Source organism: Ursus maritimus, unplaced genomic scaffold (genome assembly GCF_017311325.1).
Source record: "Ursus maritimus isolate PB19 unplaced genomic scaffold, ASM1731132v1 scaffold_29, whole genome shotgun sequence".
Classification (NCBI taxonomy): domain Eukaryota; kingdom Metazoa; phylum Chordata; class Mammalia; order Carnivora; family Ursidae; genus Ursus; species Ursus maritimus.
In genome coordinates, this window is record NW_024425452.1 from 13,504,728 (window position 1) to 13,518,235 (window position 13,508).

Below are 13,508 nucleotides of genomic sequence, written 5' to 3' on the forward strand. Positions count from 1 at the left end.
TAAAAAGTACAAACTTCCAGTTATAAAACAAAGTCATAAGCATGGAAAGCATGTGGAACATAGTCAATATTGTTTAAAATTTATATGGTGACAGAGAATAACTACATTTACTGTGGTGATCGTTTTATAATATATATAATTATTGAATTACTACGTTGCACCTAAAACTAATATTGTATGTCAACTACCCTTCAGCAAAAAAGAACAAATTTTATCAAATTAACAACAGGAGACATCATTGCCCTAAAATAAATGTGTAATTTACAGATATTTCCTGAGCGCTTGTCACGTGGTAGACACTGCTTAAACACCATATTCATGGCAATTTATAAATATTATCCCACTAATGCTCTTAACGTTTATAAGTAAGGATACCTATTTTACACATAAACACGAATAATACAAAATACCTGCAGGGCCGTAAGGATATTTGCTAAGGCTTGTCCATATGTGTCATGGCAGTGAACAGCAAGAGCACTAGGTGGGATTTCTTTCATTACACTTTCCAACATTCTCTTCATGCTTCCTGGAGTTCCCACTCCAATGGTGTCTCCCAGAGAGATCTCATAACAGCCCATGCCATACAATCTCTTAGATACCTGTTGGGAAAGGTGAGGAGCTAGTAAAACAATGGAAATGGACAGACTCAAACTCTGTTATTCCTTAGCAAATATCACCTAGAAATTAAAGTCACAGCTAAGATCAGTTACATATCCTTGGGAAACATTTCTTTTGGTTTTCTGGTCCTCTTCTTGTTTATTAAATCCTACACGTTATATAAAAGTTTTAAAGACATTACCATATTTTTCTAATATTCAAGTTTGCCATAGAATCATAACTACCTACCTACACAGTTCAGTTATGAAATTATAGGCTACAATTTCAATTATGGGAGGCTTACTTTCTCAACCCTTTAATCAAAACAGAAGCATTACAAATTTACTTTGGAAGTAGTATTTCTCAAGGCCTCAGATTAGAGGTCAAGAGCTATCAATACTAGTTCCAGCTCTGTCAGTAAGTAGTTTTGTGATTGGTAGAGTCAATATTTCTAATTTAATTTTTCTGGTTCATAAATGGATGCACTTGTCCAAAGGAAACTGCAAGTTCCCTTTATGCTGGATAACTAATGTCACTTTCGAAGAGCAATATGAATGGCAAGAAGGCAGAATTAGGTATGTTGACAAAGACATGAGTTCTGGAATCAGACAAGCCTGGATTTAAATTTCAGCTGCCACTCATGTTAGTCATGTGAGAGTGGGTAGAAGATTAAATTTTTTAAGCCTCAGCATCTCCTCTGTAAAATAGAGACAATAAATACCCCTATTTAGCATATTTTCTAAGCTTTATTAATTTTTTTCCTTTTTTAAAATAATTTATTATGTTATGTTAGTCACCATGCAGTATATCCTTAGTTTTTGATGTAATGTAAATTACATTAATGATGATGTTAATAAGGACATGTTGGTTATGAAAATGAAGTGAGAATATATAAAAACGGCTTTGTACAATATCCGGCATATGTACAAGAATACTGTAACTCATTTATTATGTATTGCTTCAGTGTCCATTTTATGACAGGCACTATGCTAGGTTCTGGGATATAATAAGCATACATGTATTGAGATGGCTTATGCTGTTGTGGAGCCTGGAGTCAACTGAAGATAGAACTCAATCAATTCTACGCAAGAATGTGTAACTACAAGTAAAATGAGAATTTGGAACAAAGAAACTGGATTCTAAGAGCATGCAGCAAAGGAAATTGATCTACATCTATCAAGTAGGAAGGGCCTAAGTGACAGCTTGAGATAAAGTACGCATTAACTTGTTGAAGACGGTGAGAAGGGGTAACAAGAATGTTTCAGGAGGAATATAACGTGTTCCAGACAGCTGAAATAGAAAATCCAAATGGAATTCCAGATAGGGAAAAAGTCAAATATAATGGGCAGGTGTGGCAAGAAAGCAAAAACCAAGGGGGAATGAAGATACTTAAATCTGGTGAGGTAGATCTAGGGCAAAGGATACAGAGTCTTGCAAACCAGCCAAGCTGAGAATTTTGGTTGAGGATTCTATCATAAGAGCAATAGAGAGCCATGATAGACTGTTGGGGTGGTGGAGGTAGTGGCAATATTAGATTTATGTTTCAGAAAGGTACTATCAACGATATCAAAAACAAGTTGGAGAGTACTCAGAAGGGCTCCATAGTCAAGGTAGGAGACTATCATTGGACGGAAACTTGAATTTTTAAAAAAAGCATAATGCTCATTCTTCTCTACTGCCTATTAAATGCAGGAATTTCTTAATGGCCAGGGAGAGGACAATGAAGTTTCAAAAGAGAAACCTAACCACAGTTGGAGGAAAACCCTGAGTGTGGTATCAAGGGAGCTTAAGGAATACAAGGGTGTCAACAAGGACAAATGGTCAGCAGTCCGAAATTCTACTAAGGTGTCAAGATGAGTACTGAATATGATCTTGCATTTTTTAACCCAAGTGCTAAGCGGTGGTCTTACAAAGATGGATTTCAGTGAAGCGAATGGTCTAGAAGTCACCTTGGAGGATGATGAAAAGCTGGTGACAGCTGAGGAAATAAACACTAGTAGTGTAGACAGCTCGTTGAAGAAGTTTAGATGTAGAGGAATAAAAATAGGTAGCCAATAACTAGATGTGGATGCTTAATTAAGAAAGGAAACTTCCAGATGGAAGAGACCTGACTGTTGTGGTCAACAGGAAGGATTCTAAGCAGTTGAATATACAGGGGAGTAAATGAGGAGAAGAACTAGAAGCTTGAACAGAGTGAACAGTCTGCAACGGCGACTGCAGAGAGTAAGAGAGTGAGTTGGCCACAAAACGTAGTAGAATAGCACAGAAGGCTCATTGAAGGTTGCTGATCATCAACTCCTAATGCTTCCAGTCTGCCAATTATGCGATTCTCCTGAGCAAATCCTCCAGCATCCTGGTGCAGGCACAGAGCCTGAGGGTATGTGCGCTCCATCCAGAGACTCTATGAGGCAAAAGGCAGAGAAGCAAGGGGTCTGGTGGACAGGTAGAGCTGGAGCCTGGTTTTTGTGGAGCCTGAAGTTGTATCAGTTTGGAAGTTTTAAGAAAAGAATATGTAACTGTGAATGCAAATTAATAACAAAGTCCTTCATGCCGGTGAAGGACTACAACACTGAAGCTTCTTTATTTTATAGTGTATCTGCCTCTGTATGCAAAGGTCTTGCTTAAAAAATAGACTGTGGGATAGAACTCATTTGAAAACAATCTGCAGTAAATTTCAAAAGTTCAAATGAAAGCACAAAAGAGGAATGGCTTTAGCCATACTGAGGTTTATCCTGCCTAAATTCTGATTTTCTAACAATGCTATCTTCACTACTTTGGTACCGCATTACAAAATGTATGAAAATAACAGCCTTAACAACAGGTGCACATTAATATATTTCATATACAAATGTGTTTGAGAGGCTAATATAGTCTCAAAGACTATTTTGTATTCATTGGTATCAATAAATAGGAACAGGAAGTAGAAAATGAACTTCAATAAGCAGGTCTTTAACGCCTATAATCTATTGCCACAAAACTGCTCTCTAATAAAAGCAACGTGAATCTCAGCAGTGAGAGCTATCGGATCTGAAAGGAACAGAAACAGTGTACAGCAAAAGCAGTGTATACTCTGATACAGGTGCCAAAGTATGCAGGACAGAAACAAAGGGACCTTCCCGGAGCAGCCAAAGCGAAGCTGAAGTGTGTGTGCACAAACTGACCTGATATTCTGATGGAATGTGGAAAGGCTACTCCCTGAGTTCTACCCATGTAAAAGTGAAATAGCTGTTTTTATTCCTTCACCTTTGCGCACCCAAATGATAAAACTCAAATGTTATTTCACTTTGAAGAGTTGTAGCCAGCCAATATATCCATCTTCAGTGTCAAAACCAAGCTATTAGTTAAGTAATCAAACTTGTCTTCCATTCCATGGTTCTCCTTAAACTTTGTTGTGCAGATACCAAACACAGTAGGGAAAATAGGCCACTTTTTAAAATAATATACATCATTTTACCAAGAACCAGAAAACCAGGGGTATCTTACTTCTGTCACTTTTTGTGGTGTGATGTTTCCTTCATATGGACAGCCCAGGGCACATGACACGTACCTAAATTTAAAATACAGAACCATATAAATACATAGATGATGGTAAATAATTTCCTAATTTTCATTTTATCAAAATTAAGAAATAGCTAAAAAGTCATCAAAAATGTATTTTACACAAGTTCATTATTATTCTCAGAACAAAAACAATTTTGGAACATTTTTAATTTCACTCACATTTTTATCTAGTAATTACAATTTGATATATGTTACTTGATGGCAGATGGGACTAATGTAACAGGTGTTTATCTTGTGGAGTTATACTATAGCAGTATATGAACATTCAAAGCAGAAAATACCACTGAACTACATAGTTTTATTTAAGTAAATACATACATTCAACTGTTAAATATCCCGGTCTTTGGAATCATAGAGACAGAGCATGTAGATGACTAACTGAATTTCTCTTCACTCCCATCTGGATCTCTTGGCCTCGTGTAGATACAGTCATTAATCACCCCAAAACTCCTAAACCTGGCCACAACCTCAAAGTTCATCTTGTTTATCTCCTGTGGGTATACCTAAATCATCCCAAACAGAAGAGTTTATAGTCTATGTTTAAAAGACTCCAAATAAAGATATTCCATAAGCTTCTTCAACAATATAACAAGTCAAGCATTTCCCGAAATGATAATGATACTTTTCCATCTTAAAGTATTAAGCCTTAGAAAAAGCCTGTTTTAGCTATTTTCAGCTCAACACCAATCCCATTTTATTAAACTTTCCTCAGAGATTTTACAATGCTTCTATTAAAATAATGCATCATGTGTTTGATTGTCAGGGATGAAGCAATTCACATGAGTGAGAGAGGGGTGGTAGGAAATGAGGCTGGAGATCCAATTTTCTGAGCCAGAATATAACAGGCTTTAGATAATAAGGCCCTTGAATGCCACGCCAAGGAGTCTGAACTTTGAGATCACTCAAAATTATTAGGTAAGGTAGTGACAAGATCAGAGTAGTTTTCCAGAAATGTTAACTCTTCAAGAACTCTGGAAGCGGTTGGCAGAGGGAAGGTGCAGGCAAAAACAAGACAGACCATAAGACTGTTATTTCCATGATTCTAAGATGCTGTCCATTATAAGATACACTATAAATTTCATAACAGATTTTAGAGTAAAAAAGCAAAGTATTTATTCAATGATTCAGTCCATACCCATTGATTCCAAAGATGTAATCTAATTTCAAAAGGATTAAAATGTGAATAAAAGTTGTGTTTTGGAATTCAACTAAATAAGCAATTTACTAAATCAGGTAAGCAGTGATGAAGACAGAACGAGTAAAGAGGCTAATTCAATTAAGATTTGAAAGTTATGCTGGAGAGGAAATCCATTTCTCTGCTCTTAATAATTACTATAATTTAATTTTGTTTCAATAATCTGTATAAATTTAATCAAGACAATTGGAAAGAAAATGTTACATAAACCTAACACTTGGCAAAGGTGGCTAAGGTTGAAAAAGAACAAACATTTTCAATTCAGATACAATGATTACAGATAAATATGTATTTCCTACGTGTGTGTATACTCACCTTTCTTCTAAACGCAAAATATCTAAATGTGATTAAATAGAAAATCCAAGCCATGCATTTACATGCCATCCCTCTAAATATGAAAAAAAATAGAAAAGAAACAAGAAAAGCAAGTGCAAAACAATAAAAGCAAATTAACCTCTCCTGCATTCTCAACTTATCTAGCCATAGCCACCCCTTTGTGCTGTAACTTTAAGTTGGCCACGTGCATTTTCATTCACTCAAGTTTTCCCTGATTCCTTCCCAGGTTTGCCTGGTGTTCATATTCCATTGATTCCAACTTTGTCCACGTGCATTTTCATTCATTCAAGTTTTCCCTCTGATTCCTTCCCAGGTTTGCCTGGGTCTTCATATTATACTGCATCTCATCTTCATATATTCTTCTCCATTCTTGTGAGGGGCCGCTCCTTTAACCTATTCATACATGGGGCTACCTTCTCCAAAACAAATGTGACGGTTCTCAACTATGTTAAGTTACTTTAATATTCTATAAGCAGAAGTTGGGAAACTAAGACCCACAGGCCAAATCCTGCTCATTAGTCTTTCGCAAGTAAAATTTTATTGGAATACCACCATGCCCATCTGTTTACCTATTATCTATGGCTATTTCTGCATACGAGCAGAGGTGAGTAGTTGCACAGAGACCATCTGACCCACAAAACCTAAAATATTACTGTCTGGTCCTTTACAGAAAAAGCTTGCTGCTGGTAATAAGTGAAATACTTTCGTAAGTATGAGAAGGTCTCTACCATGATAAAAATAGTCTACATCATCTGCTTTGACTAGTGGCTAGAGTCAATTTCTAGATTTCTGCTCTTCTCTAACAATTTATTAGGGCAGCTCTCAAACTTGCCTGCACAGAACCACTTGGGGAGCTTAAAAAACAAAACCCTGATGTTTAGGACACACTCCAAACCAATTAAATCACAAACTTAGGGAATGAAATTCAACCACTAATACTTGAAAATAATTTCTAAAGCTCTATTACTTTGTCAAAATTGAAAACCACTAAACCATTAGCAATGCTACCTACCCGATTGCCAGATTGATTCCCGTATATAAAAAAAGGGATAATACACAGATTTGAGAGTAGCTAGTCTCAAGAATCTCACTACTATGCCATAGAACCTTTGCTCTATTTTTGATTGGCTGGTGGTTAAATTTCTCACAGACCCATCTCAAATCGTATCTAATCTGCTGAAGCCCCAAACAACAATCTCTCCATTTCTTTCTTCTTTTTTTTTTAATGCATTTCTTACTGCTGGCTTAACATGCTTTAGTATTTTTTTTCACCAATGGTTGAGTTTTGCAGACCATTTTGTCAGCAAATGCTTTTGTTTTATCTTCATTAATGTATAATAGTTTGGCTAGGTATAAAATTCTAGATTAAGTTATTCTGTCATTTTGAACATATTTCACTATCTCTGGTCTCCATTTTGCTGATGAGAATTTTGCTATCTAATGGTAATGCCTTTATAGCAATTTTATAGTAATTTGTTCTCTATTATCTTTAGGATTCTCTGTTTATATCTAATAGTCTACATTTTACCATGAGAAGGTCAGGATTTGTTATACTTCTTTAATTTTACATTGATGTTTTTCTTTAGATCTAGAAAATCCTCAAGGTACTAGTTCATCAAACCTATCTCTCACATCTAATTTCCCTTTTATCTCCTTCTGAAAATTTTGTTAGGCATTCTCTCTTAACTTCATTTTTAAAAGTTCTATTAATTTTTTCTGTGTTTGATTATTGCAATTTCCTTAAATCCTACTTGCAATCACTAAAACCCCTTTCAACTGTATGTAAATCTGCTGTTCAATGCAATCATTGTTTTCATTTAATAAATGTATTTTTCATTTCAAGAAATGTTTCTTCTTGTAAAAGCTTCATTATTTTTTTTTTAAAGAGCTGTTCTTTTATGTTCTTCCTTTTCCTCTTTACATTGAGGAGTTAATTTATAATCTTCTATTCAGATTGTTCTCTTTCCTTCTTTTCTGTTAAAATTTTCCTGTTTTTTCTTTTTGCTTTTTTCTTATGGTACTTTGTATTATCATGTGGTTTATTATTTTTTATTGTGTCTTTGGTGATTTTAGTTTCTGTAGGAGTTCCACAAGTGTCTTGACTTATTCAAATGTCCCTATAAATAAGATCTGGCTTCCTTTTGTCCTTGTCCTGTGGACTTTAGCAGTTCTTGGACAAATTTCTACCTGTATTTCTTAATTTGAGTTTCCAGAATACACCACAAGTTCCCCTGACTTTGCATTCACAAGGAGGTGATTCCTGGCTCCAGGAATAATCACTTTCAAATCCATGCTTTAGTAGAATATCTGTCTTTTTCCCATGTAGACATTAAAATCCCATTTTCAAGCCACTAGGGATTATATCTGAAACAGAGACCCCATGTGCTAGTGGCATCAACCTGCATGCTTACCACACTTTCTTTGATGAAATCTGAGTACTTTCTTTTCTGAGTTTGGCTGTATGTTTTAAAAGTGGTTATATTTATGTGTTTGAACAAAAAAGGGAGTCTGCATCAACTCAGTGCCCCCCCCCCCCCCCGTCTCTGTCCTTCATCATTACGCAGACAGAGCTGCAGGAACAACTCCAAATCTCAGGAACATTACAAATTGATTTCCTGATACATTCACATGGCATATTAAGCTCAGTATTTCCAAAATGGTGCTCATTCCTGTTTCCCCTGCATTTGCCATTAAAAAAAAGTAATAGTCATTTTCACAATCTGTTATTCCAGATCACTTAAAGGTCATCTTTGAGAACATATTCAATAACCTGGGTTAGCTGGTTCTTCCTCTCTAGCCTCTGTAGCACATGACCTCTGCCAGTGCCAGCCCAGGTAGAAAGAACAGTCCCTGAATATCTTCTCCAGGACAGCGGCAAACATCTCCTAAGTGCTTTCCTTGCCTCTGGTCTCACATCACTCATTTGTAAACCAGCATCTATTGACAAAATAATATGACTACAGCATAGACCTGTTTATGTAGTTTTACACTTTGAAAATCTTTAGTGGCTTGCCATTGTCTGCCAAAAAAACTTGGTATTCAAGTTCAGCAATTTGTGAAACTTCAACCTAACTTTCTAACTCTCTCCCATTACACAGCTTTAAAAACTCCCATGCCAGTGAAAGTTAGCTTTTTCCTGCTACCTAAATATTGAGATTTCTCTTCACTATGCCTTTGTTCTTTGTAGATTTCCTGCCCCACCTGAAAAAGCCATTATTTCTGATTACGCTTCCATATATTCACCTATCTTTAGTGACTTCATTTACTGAGCCTTCTGCATTAAGTTTCTCCAAATCGCCTCAGAGAAATTTAATAAAGTATTACTTTAACCCTGAATAGTATTTGTATGTCTCTTAATGTATTTGCTTTGACAAATAATAATTATTTCTCCATATATTATTCTCCAGTATGCTTGAAACTCGTTGAAAGTTGGCTACTTTTTCATTGTCATATTCTACACAGTATCACTAGACAGTACATTATATAAAACACTCGATATTTCTTGAATGAATTAATCCACAAATGTGTTAAGGTGACATTTTCATCATTTGAATAATTTTCTATGCAATTCCTAATCTTTACTCTAAATGTATAGCCTCTACTGGCTACTAAAGCTCTAAATCCTGTAGCCAGAGAAGATAGCATATATTTATGAGTTCAGAGTTAGAACAATATTTTAAACATTATATAGGATGATAGAGTAGTAAAGGATTTGCCAACCATATTGAAGCTCATTGTGCTAAAATTAAAAGCACAGGGTTACAATAAACTCTGCAGATACAAATGTGAGTTGTTTTATTTTTATTTGTGTTAAGGCCATTTGTCAGTATTTTGCAAAATCATGCTAAAAGAGAAACTGAGGCATTCAAGTCTTTAACAACTTTACCTGGTGAAACTGAGTCATGAAAAAGTACCTACAGTGAGGTCTTACCCAAGCCTACCTTCCCACAATTATCCTACATCCTTTAACCATTCTGGCAAAAAAGGATGAGGAAAAGCCTGGAATAAATGTTGCAAACACTTTGAATGGAAACAATCAACCACTGCTATCCTCAGAAGAGAAAAGCAATGCCAAGGAGATGACATGTGATGTCAACTCGACATAATTAAGACGTTTAAATGTAGGAGCTGTTTTGATGCAGTCATGAGGAGTACATTCACCTATAAACAATACAAAATAGCATTCCATTATTAATAAGCCAACCAAAGGGAGATTGTGAGAGCCTGTGAAACTTAACATTGTGGCTGAGATAAGAAATAAAGACGGTCCCTTGGTCTCAAGGAGCAATTCTGCTAAGATGCTCTTTTAGCTCCCAAATGCTAATTTCATGAGAAATGAAAACACACATTCTTTCCTCAAAGGCTCTCTATGAAGGCTGTTTAGACATGACCGTACCAACACAGCTTACACATTAACTACTGCCGGCTATGTGTTATTCTGATACGCAGCAGTGCCAGGATAGTATGTAAGGCTAAAAAATGTATAAACCCTCAAACCATATGTATGACAGAAAACAGCTTTAACAGATGTCTCATTTTTAGAGTTTTACGTACCATGTTTTGGTAAATGATGCTTTGAATTGCTCTTCTAATTTTTGTTCCAGGCCAACACAAAGGCCTCAGTTTAAGAGGGGCTGGAAAGGAACCTGACCAATAAACTGTCCACTTAGAAGACGGTGCCATACATGCAAGTGAATTCCCTTGGGGTAGATCATCCGATGGAAGCATTTACTATATTAGTCATGAGAAACACTAACTGCCAGTCACTGTGTATGTAAAAAAAAGAGACTTAAATAAGGACGCTCACTATCACGCTCAATAATACTGCTGTCACCTTCAGGGTCAGGATCCGAATCCGTAAGGACATGCTGTATCGGAGGAGGAATGAGAAATACAACATGGGCAAAACGACCTAAGTGGTTAGGCTAACAAACAAGCAGGCTGCAAGTTCTTGAATAAATGGGTGTTATAAATTATCTCTCAAAAGGAAACCCAGTGAAAACTGACCACTTAGAGGGAGAGGGCTGTGCCCTTACTTCACGACAGTTAGAAAGATTGCCATTTTAAAGGTTAGAAATTACACAGAGCTAGACAACTAGTCGAAAAATTAAGCACAAGACTTTTCTAACATCATGGGTGCTTCATCAAAGAAACTGGTCACTGATACACATAATACAATCTTATTAAGAGGCCTTTAAACCAGATTGGATTTTTACTGCTCTTGGCGAAGAAGAAAGTAGGTGGTGAGGGTGATAAGATTAAGAGATGCAAAAAATATGCACTCTAGAAAAACAAAAGCAAAGATGAACTATGCAGACTATACCAATATAAAAAGCTTTTGCACAGTGAAGGAAACCATCAACAAAATGAAAAGGCAACCTACCGGGGGGGGGGGATATCTGCAAATGATATAACCAATAAGGAGCTAATATCCAAAATATATTAAGAACTTATACAACTCAACATCAAAAATGTAATAATCCAATCAAAAAGTGGGCAAAGGACCTGAATGCATGTTTGCCAAAGAAGACCTACAGATGGGCAAGGGACACATGGAAAGATGCTCAATATCATGAATCATCAGGGAAATGTAAATCCAACCACAAGGAGACACCACCTCACACCTCTCAAAATAGCTAGTATCAGAAAGATAAAACCAAAAAAAACAGCAACTGTCAGCACTGAGGTGGAAAAAAAAAGAACCTTCGTGCATTGTTGGTGGGAATGTAAACTGGCAGGCACTGTGGTAAACAAAGTGGAGATTCCTCAAAAAATTAAAAATAGTAATTCTATACCATCCAGTCATTCCAGCACTGGCTATTTACCCAAAGAAAACAAAAACCCCGATTTGAAAAGTAAAACATTAATCACATCCTAGAACTGCTTTTTGTTTTTCTGTATCTAAAAGTTATGTATGATTATCTGTATTACTTTAATGACTAATTAGTCTTTTACTCCTTATTCTCATTATTTTGTACCTTTCTTCTGGGAATTTAAGAAATTCAGCAGTTACAGTTCACAGTTAAATATTTTTTCATTGTGTAATTTATTTTTAACAATGGATGGATAATTTTGTTTGACTTCTAGGAAACTGTTACAAATATACTTCTTTTAACTTTCAGTAGGTTCAGACTTTCAGAGTAATCATGGATCAACTCATTTTAAGTGATTTTATAGGAGAGGCCTAAGACTTAATTATGTAAAAAAAAGTTTTGCTTTGTTATGTACGACTACTGACCTTGTGAATTTATACTATATATTTATAAGCATTTTAATAGTAAAATTAATAATGGCTCCTTAGTATAGTTTCCTTTTTTAAATTAGTATTCTCACAAAGACAGAGAGCATGTGATTCTTGTGATTTAAGTCGATACTTCAACAAAAAGGAATAAAGCTAAATGTCTGATATATTAGAGCACTAACTTCATATCTTGAGGCATTTCAATTCTGAAAGGATTCTGACAAGCCAAGAGATAATTATTTCAACAAATGCATTGATAAAAATAGAGAAAATGATTACATTTATCACAGACTTATTTTTCGTTGCCTTTTTCACTTTTAAAAATTAAGACAGATAACAGAAAAATAACCCACATATTTTAAACATATGTCTTATGAATTACATATTAAAAAAATGAAGTCCAAAATGTAGACATTTCCTTGTTCATTCATCTCTAATGTATATTCAGCAGCAGTTAGCTGACTTTGCATTTTATGTCAATGATTTGGCATGGTATGTTTTCCCAATGTGTCCCAGATGTTATGTCAAGTCCTGAGCACATATAAAAAAATGTGTACACATGCATGTGTATGTGTGTTTCGGGGGGGGAATCCAACAATAGTCCTCATAACTTTAATAAAAGCTGCTACTTAAACCCTATGAAAGTTAACTATTTTTATAAAAATTTAAATGGTTTTAGTGAGCATTTATAAAATATGTACTGCCTTATGGCCTTTAAGCTGACAGCTGATGACATAAATTTTCTGGATGGTGATCAAGTGCGTGTTGATGCAGCTGCTGCCATGTTGCCACAGTAAGACAGGCTGCAGCGTCGACGTCAGTTTCAACTAGCTGAGCATGACTCTTTCTTAAATGATTACTAACGACCTATGACTTTTAATAATGAGTATCTAAAATCTCGACTGCCAGTAAAAATAAAATCTAATTTAAACTCTATAAAAGTTTGGGGGAAGGAGGAAGATAATTCTCAACTGCACAAAGATGGAGAACTCACATACTGAAAGGCGTCTTTCTAAAAATGAATAGTGTTTCAGAAAATCTACGAGCTGTGCTCCCAGGGCACAAAATCTGCATTGGAAAACAATGTACTCTGCTGATTGCACTGGACTGTGGGTCACTTCCTATCCATCTTGCACTCTGTACCCTTCTTATCGAGGCCTGGCAAGCTTTTTCAGTGGTAGCATGGCTAGATGTTTCTTTGCTGATGGGACAATATTAGTTGCTCAACAATTGGTATTCAAAAGGATTTAGGGTTTCTATTATATAATACATTACCTATTCTACCTTATAAAGAGAAAAACTAAGATAATAAAATATATTATACAATTTAGGTTTACATCCATCTTTTAACATTAAAAAAAAAACCTTGGCATTTCAAAAAAACAAACTTCCTATTTGAAGTGCAAGCTACATACGCACTTTACTTTGTATGGTTATGCGTTGTTTTCAACTTCCCAGTAAGCATGACTCTACTGTAAAACATACACTCCACATTTAAACACACATTAAAATAGAACAGCGTCTTCTTTTCCCCTTCTTTCAAAGGAAAGAGAGACAAAACAACTTCTCTATGTCTGA

General features: G+C 35.6%; 1 protein-coding gene across 5 annotated transcripts in view; it reads right to left on the reverse strand.

Moving 5' to 3' along the window:
* Positions 1 to 13,508, reverse strand: part of HMGCLL1 (3-hydroxymethyl-3-methylglutaryl-CoA lyase like 1) — a 190,513-nt gene that overhangs the window by 96,323 nt on the left and 80,682 nt on the right. For all 5 annotated transcript variants that reach the window (XM_008691767.2, XM_008691764.2, XM_008691766.2 and 2 more), the window contains 2 exons: positions 4,081 to 4,144; positions 411 to 599 (listed from right to left, as the gene is read on the reverse strand). In XM_008691767.2, the coding sequence (XP_008689989.1) occupies positions 411 to 599; positions 4,081 to 4,144 (253 nt within the window). The remainder of the gene's footprint in view (positions 1 to 410; positions 600 to 4,080; positions 4,145 to 13,508) is intronic.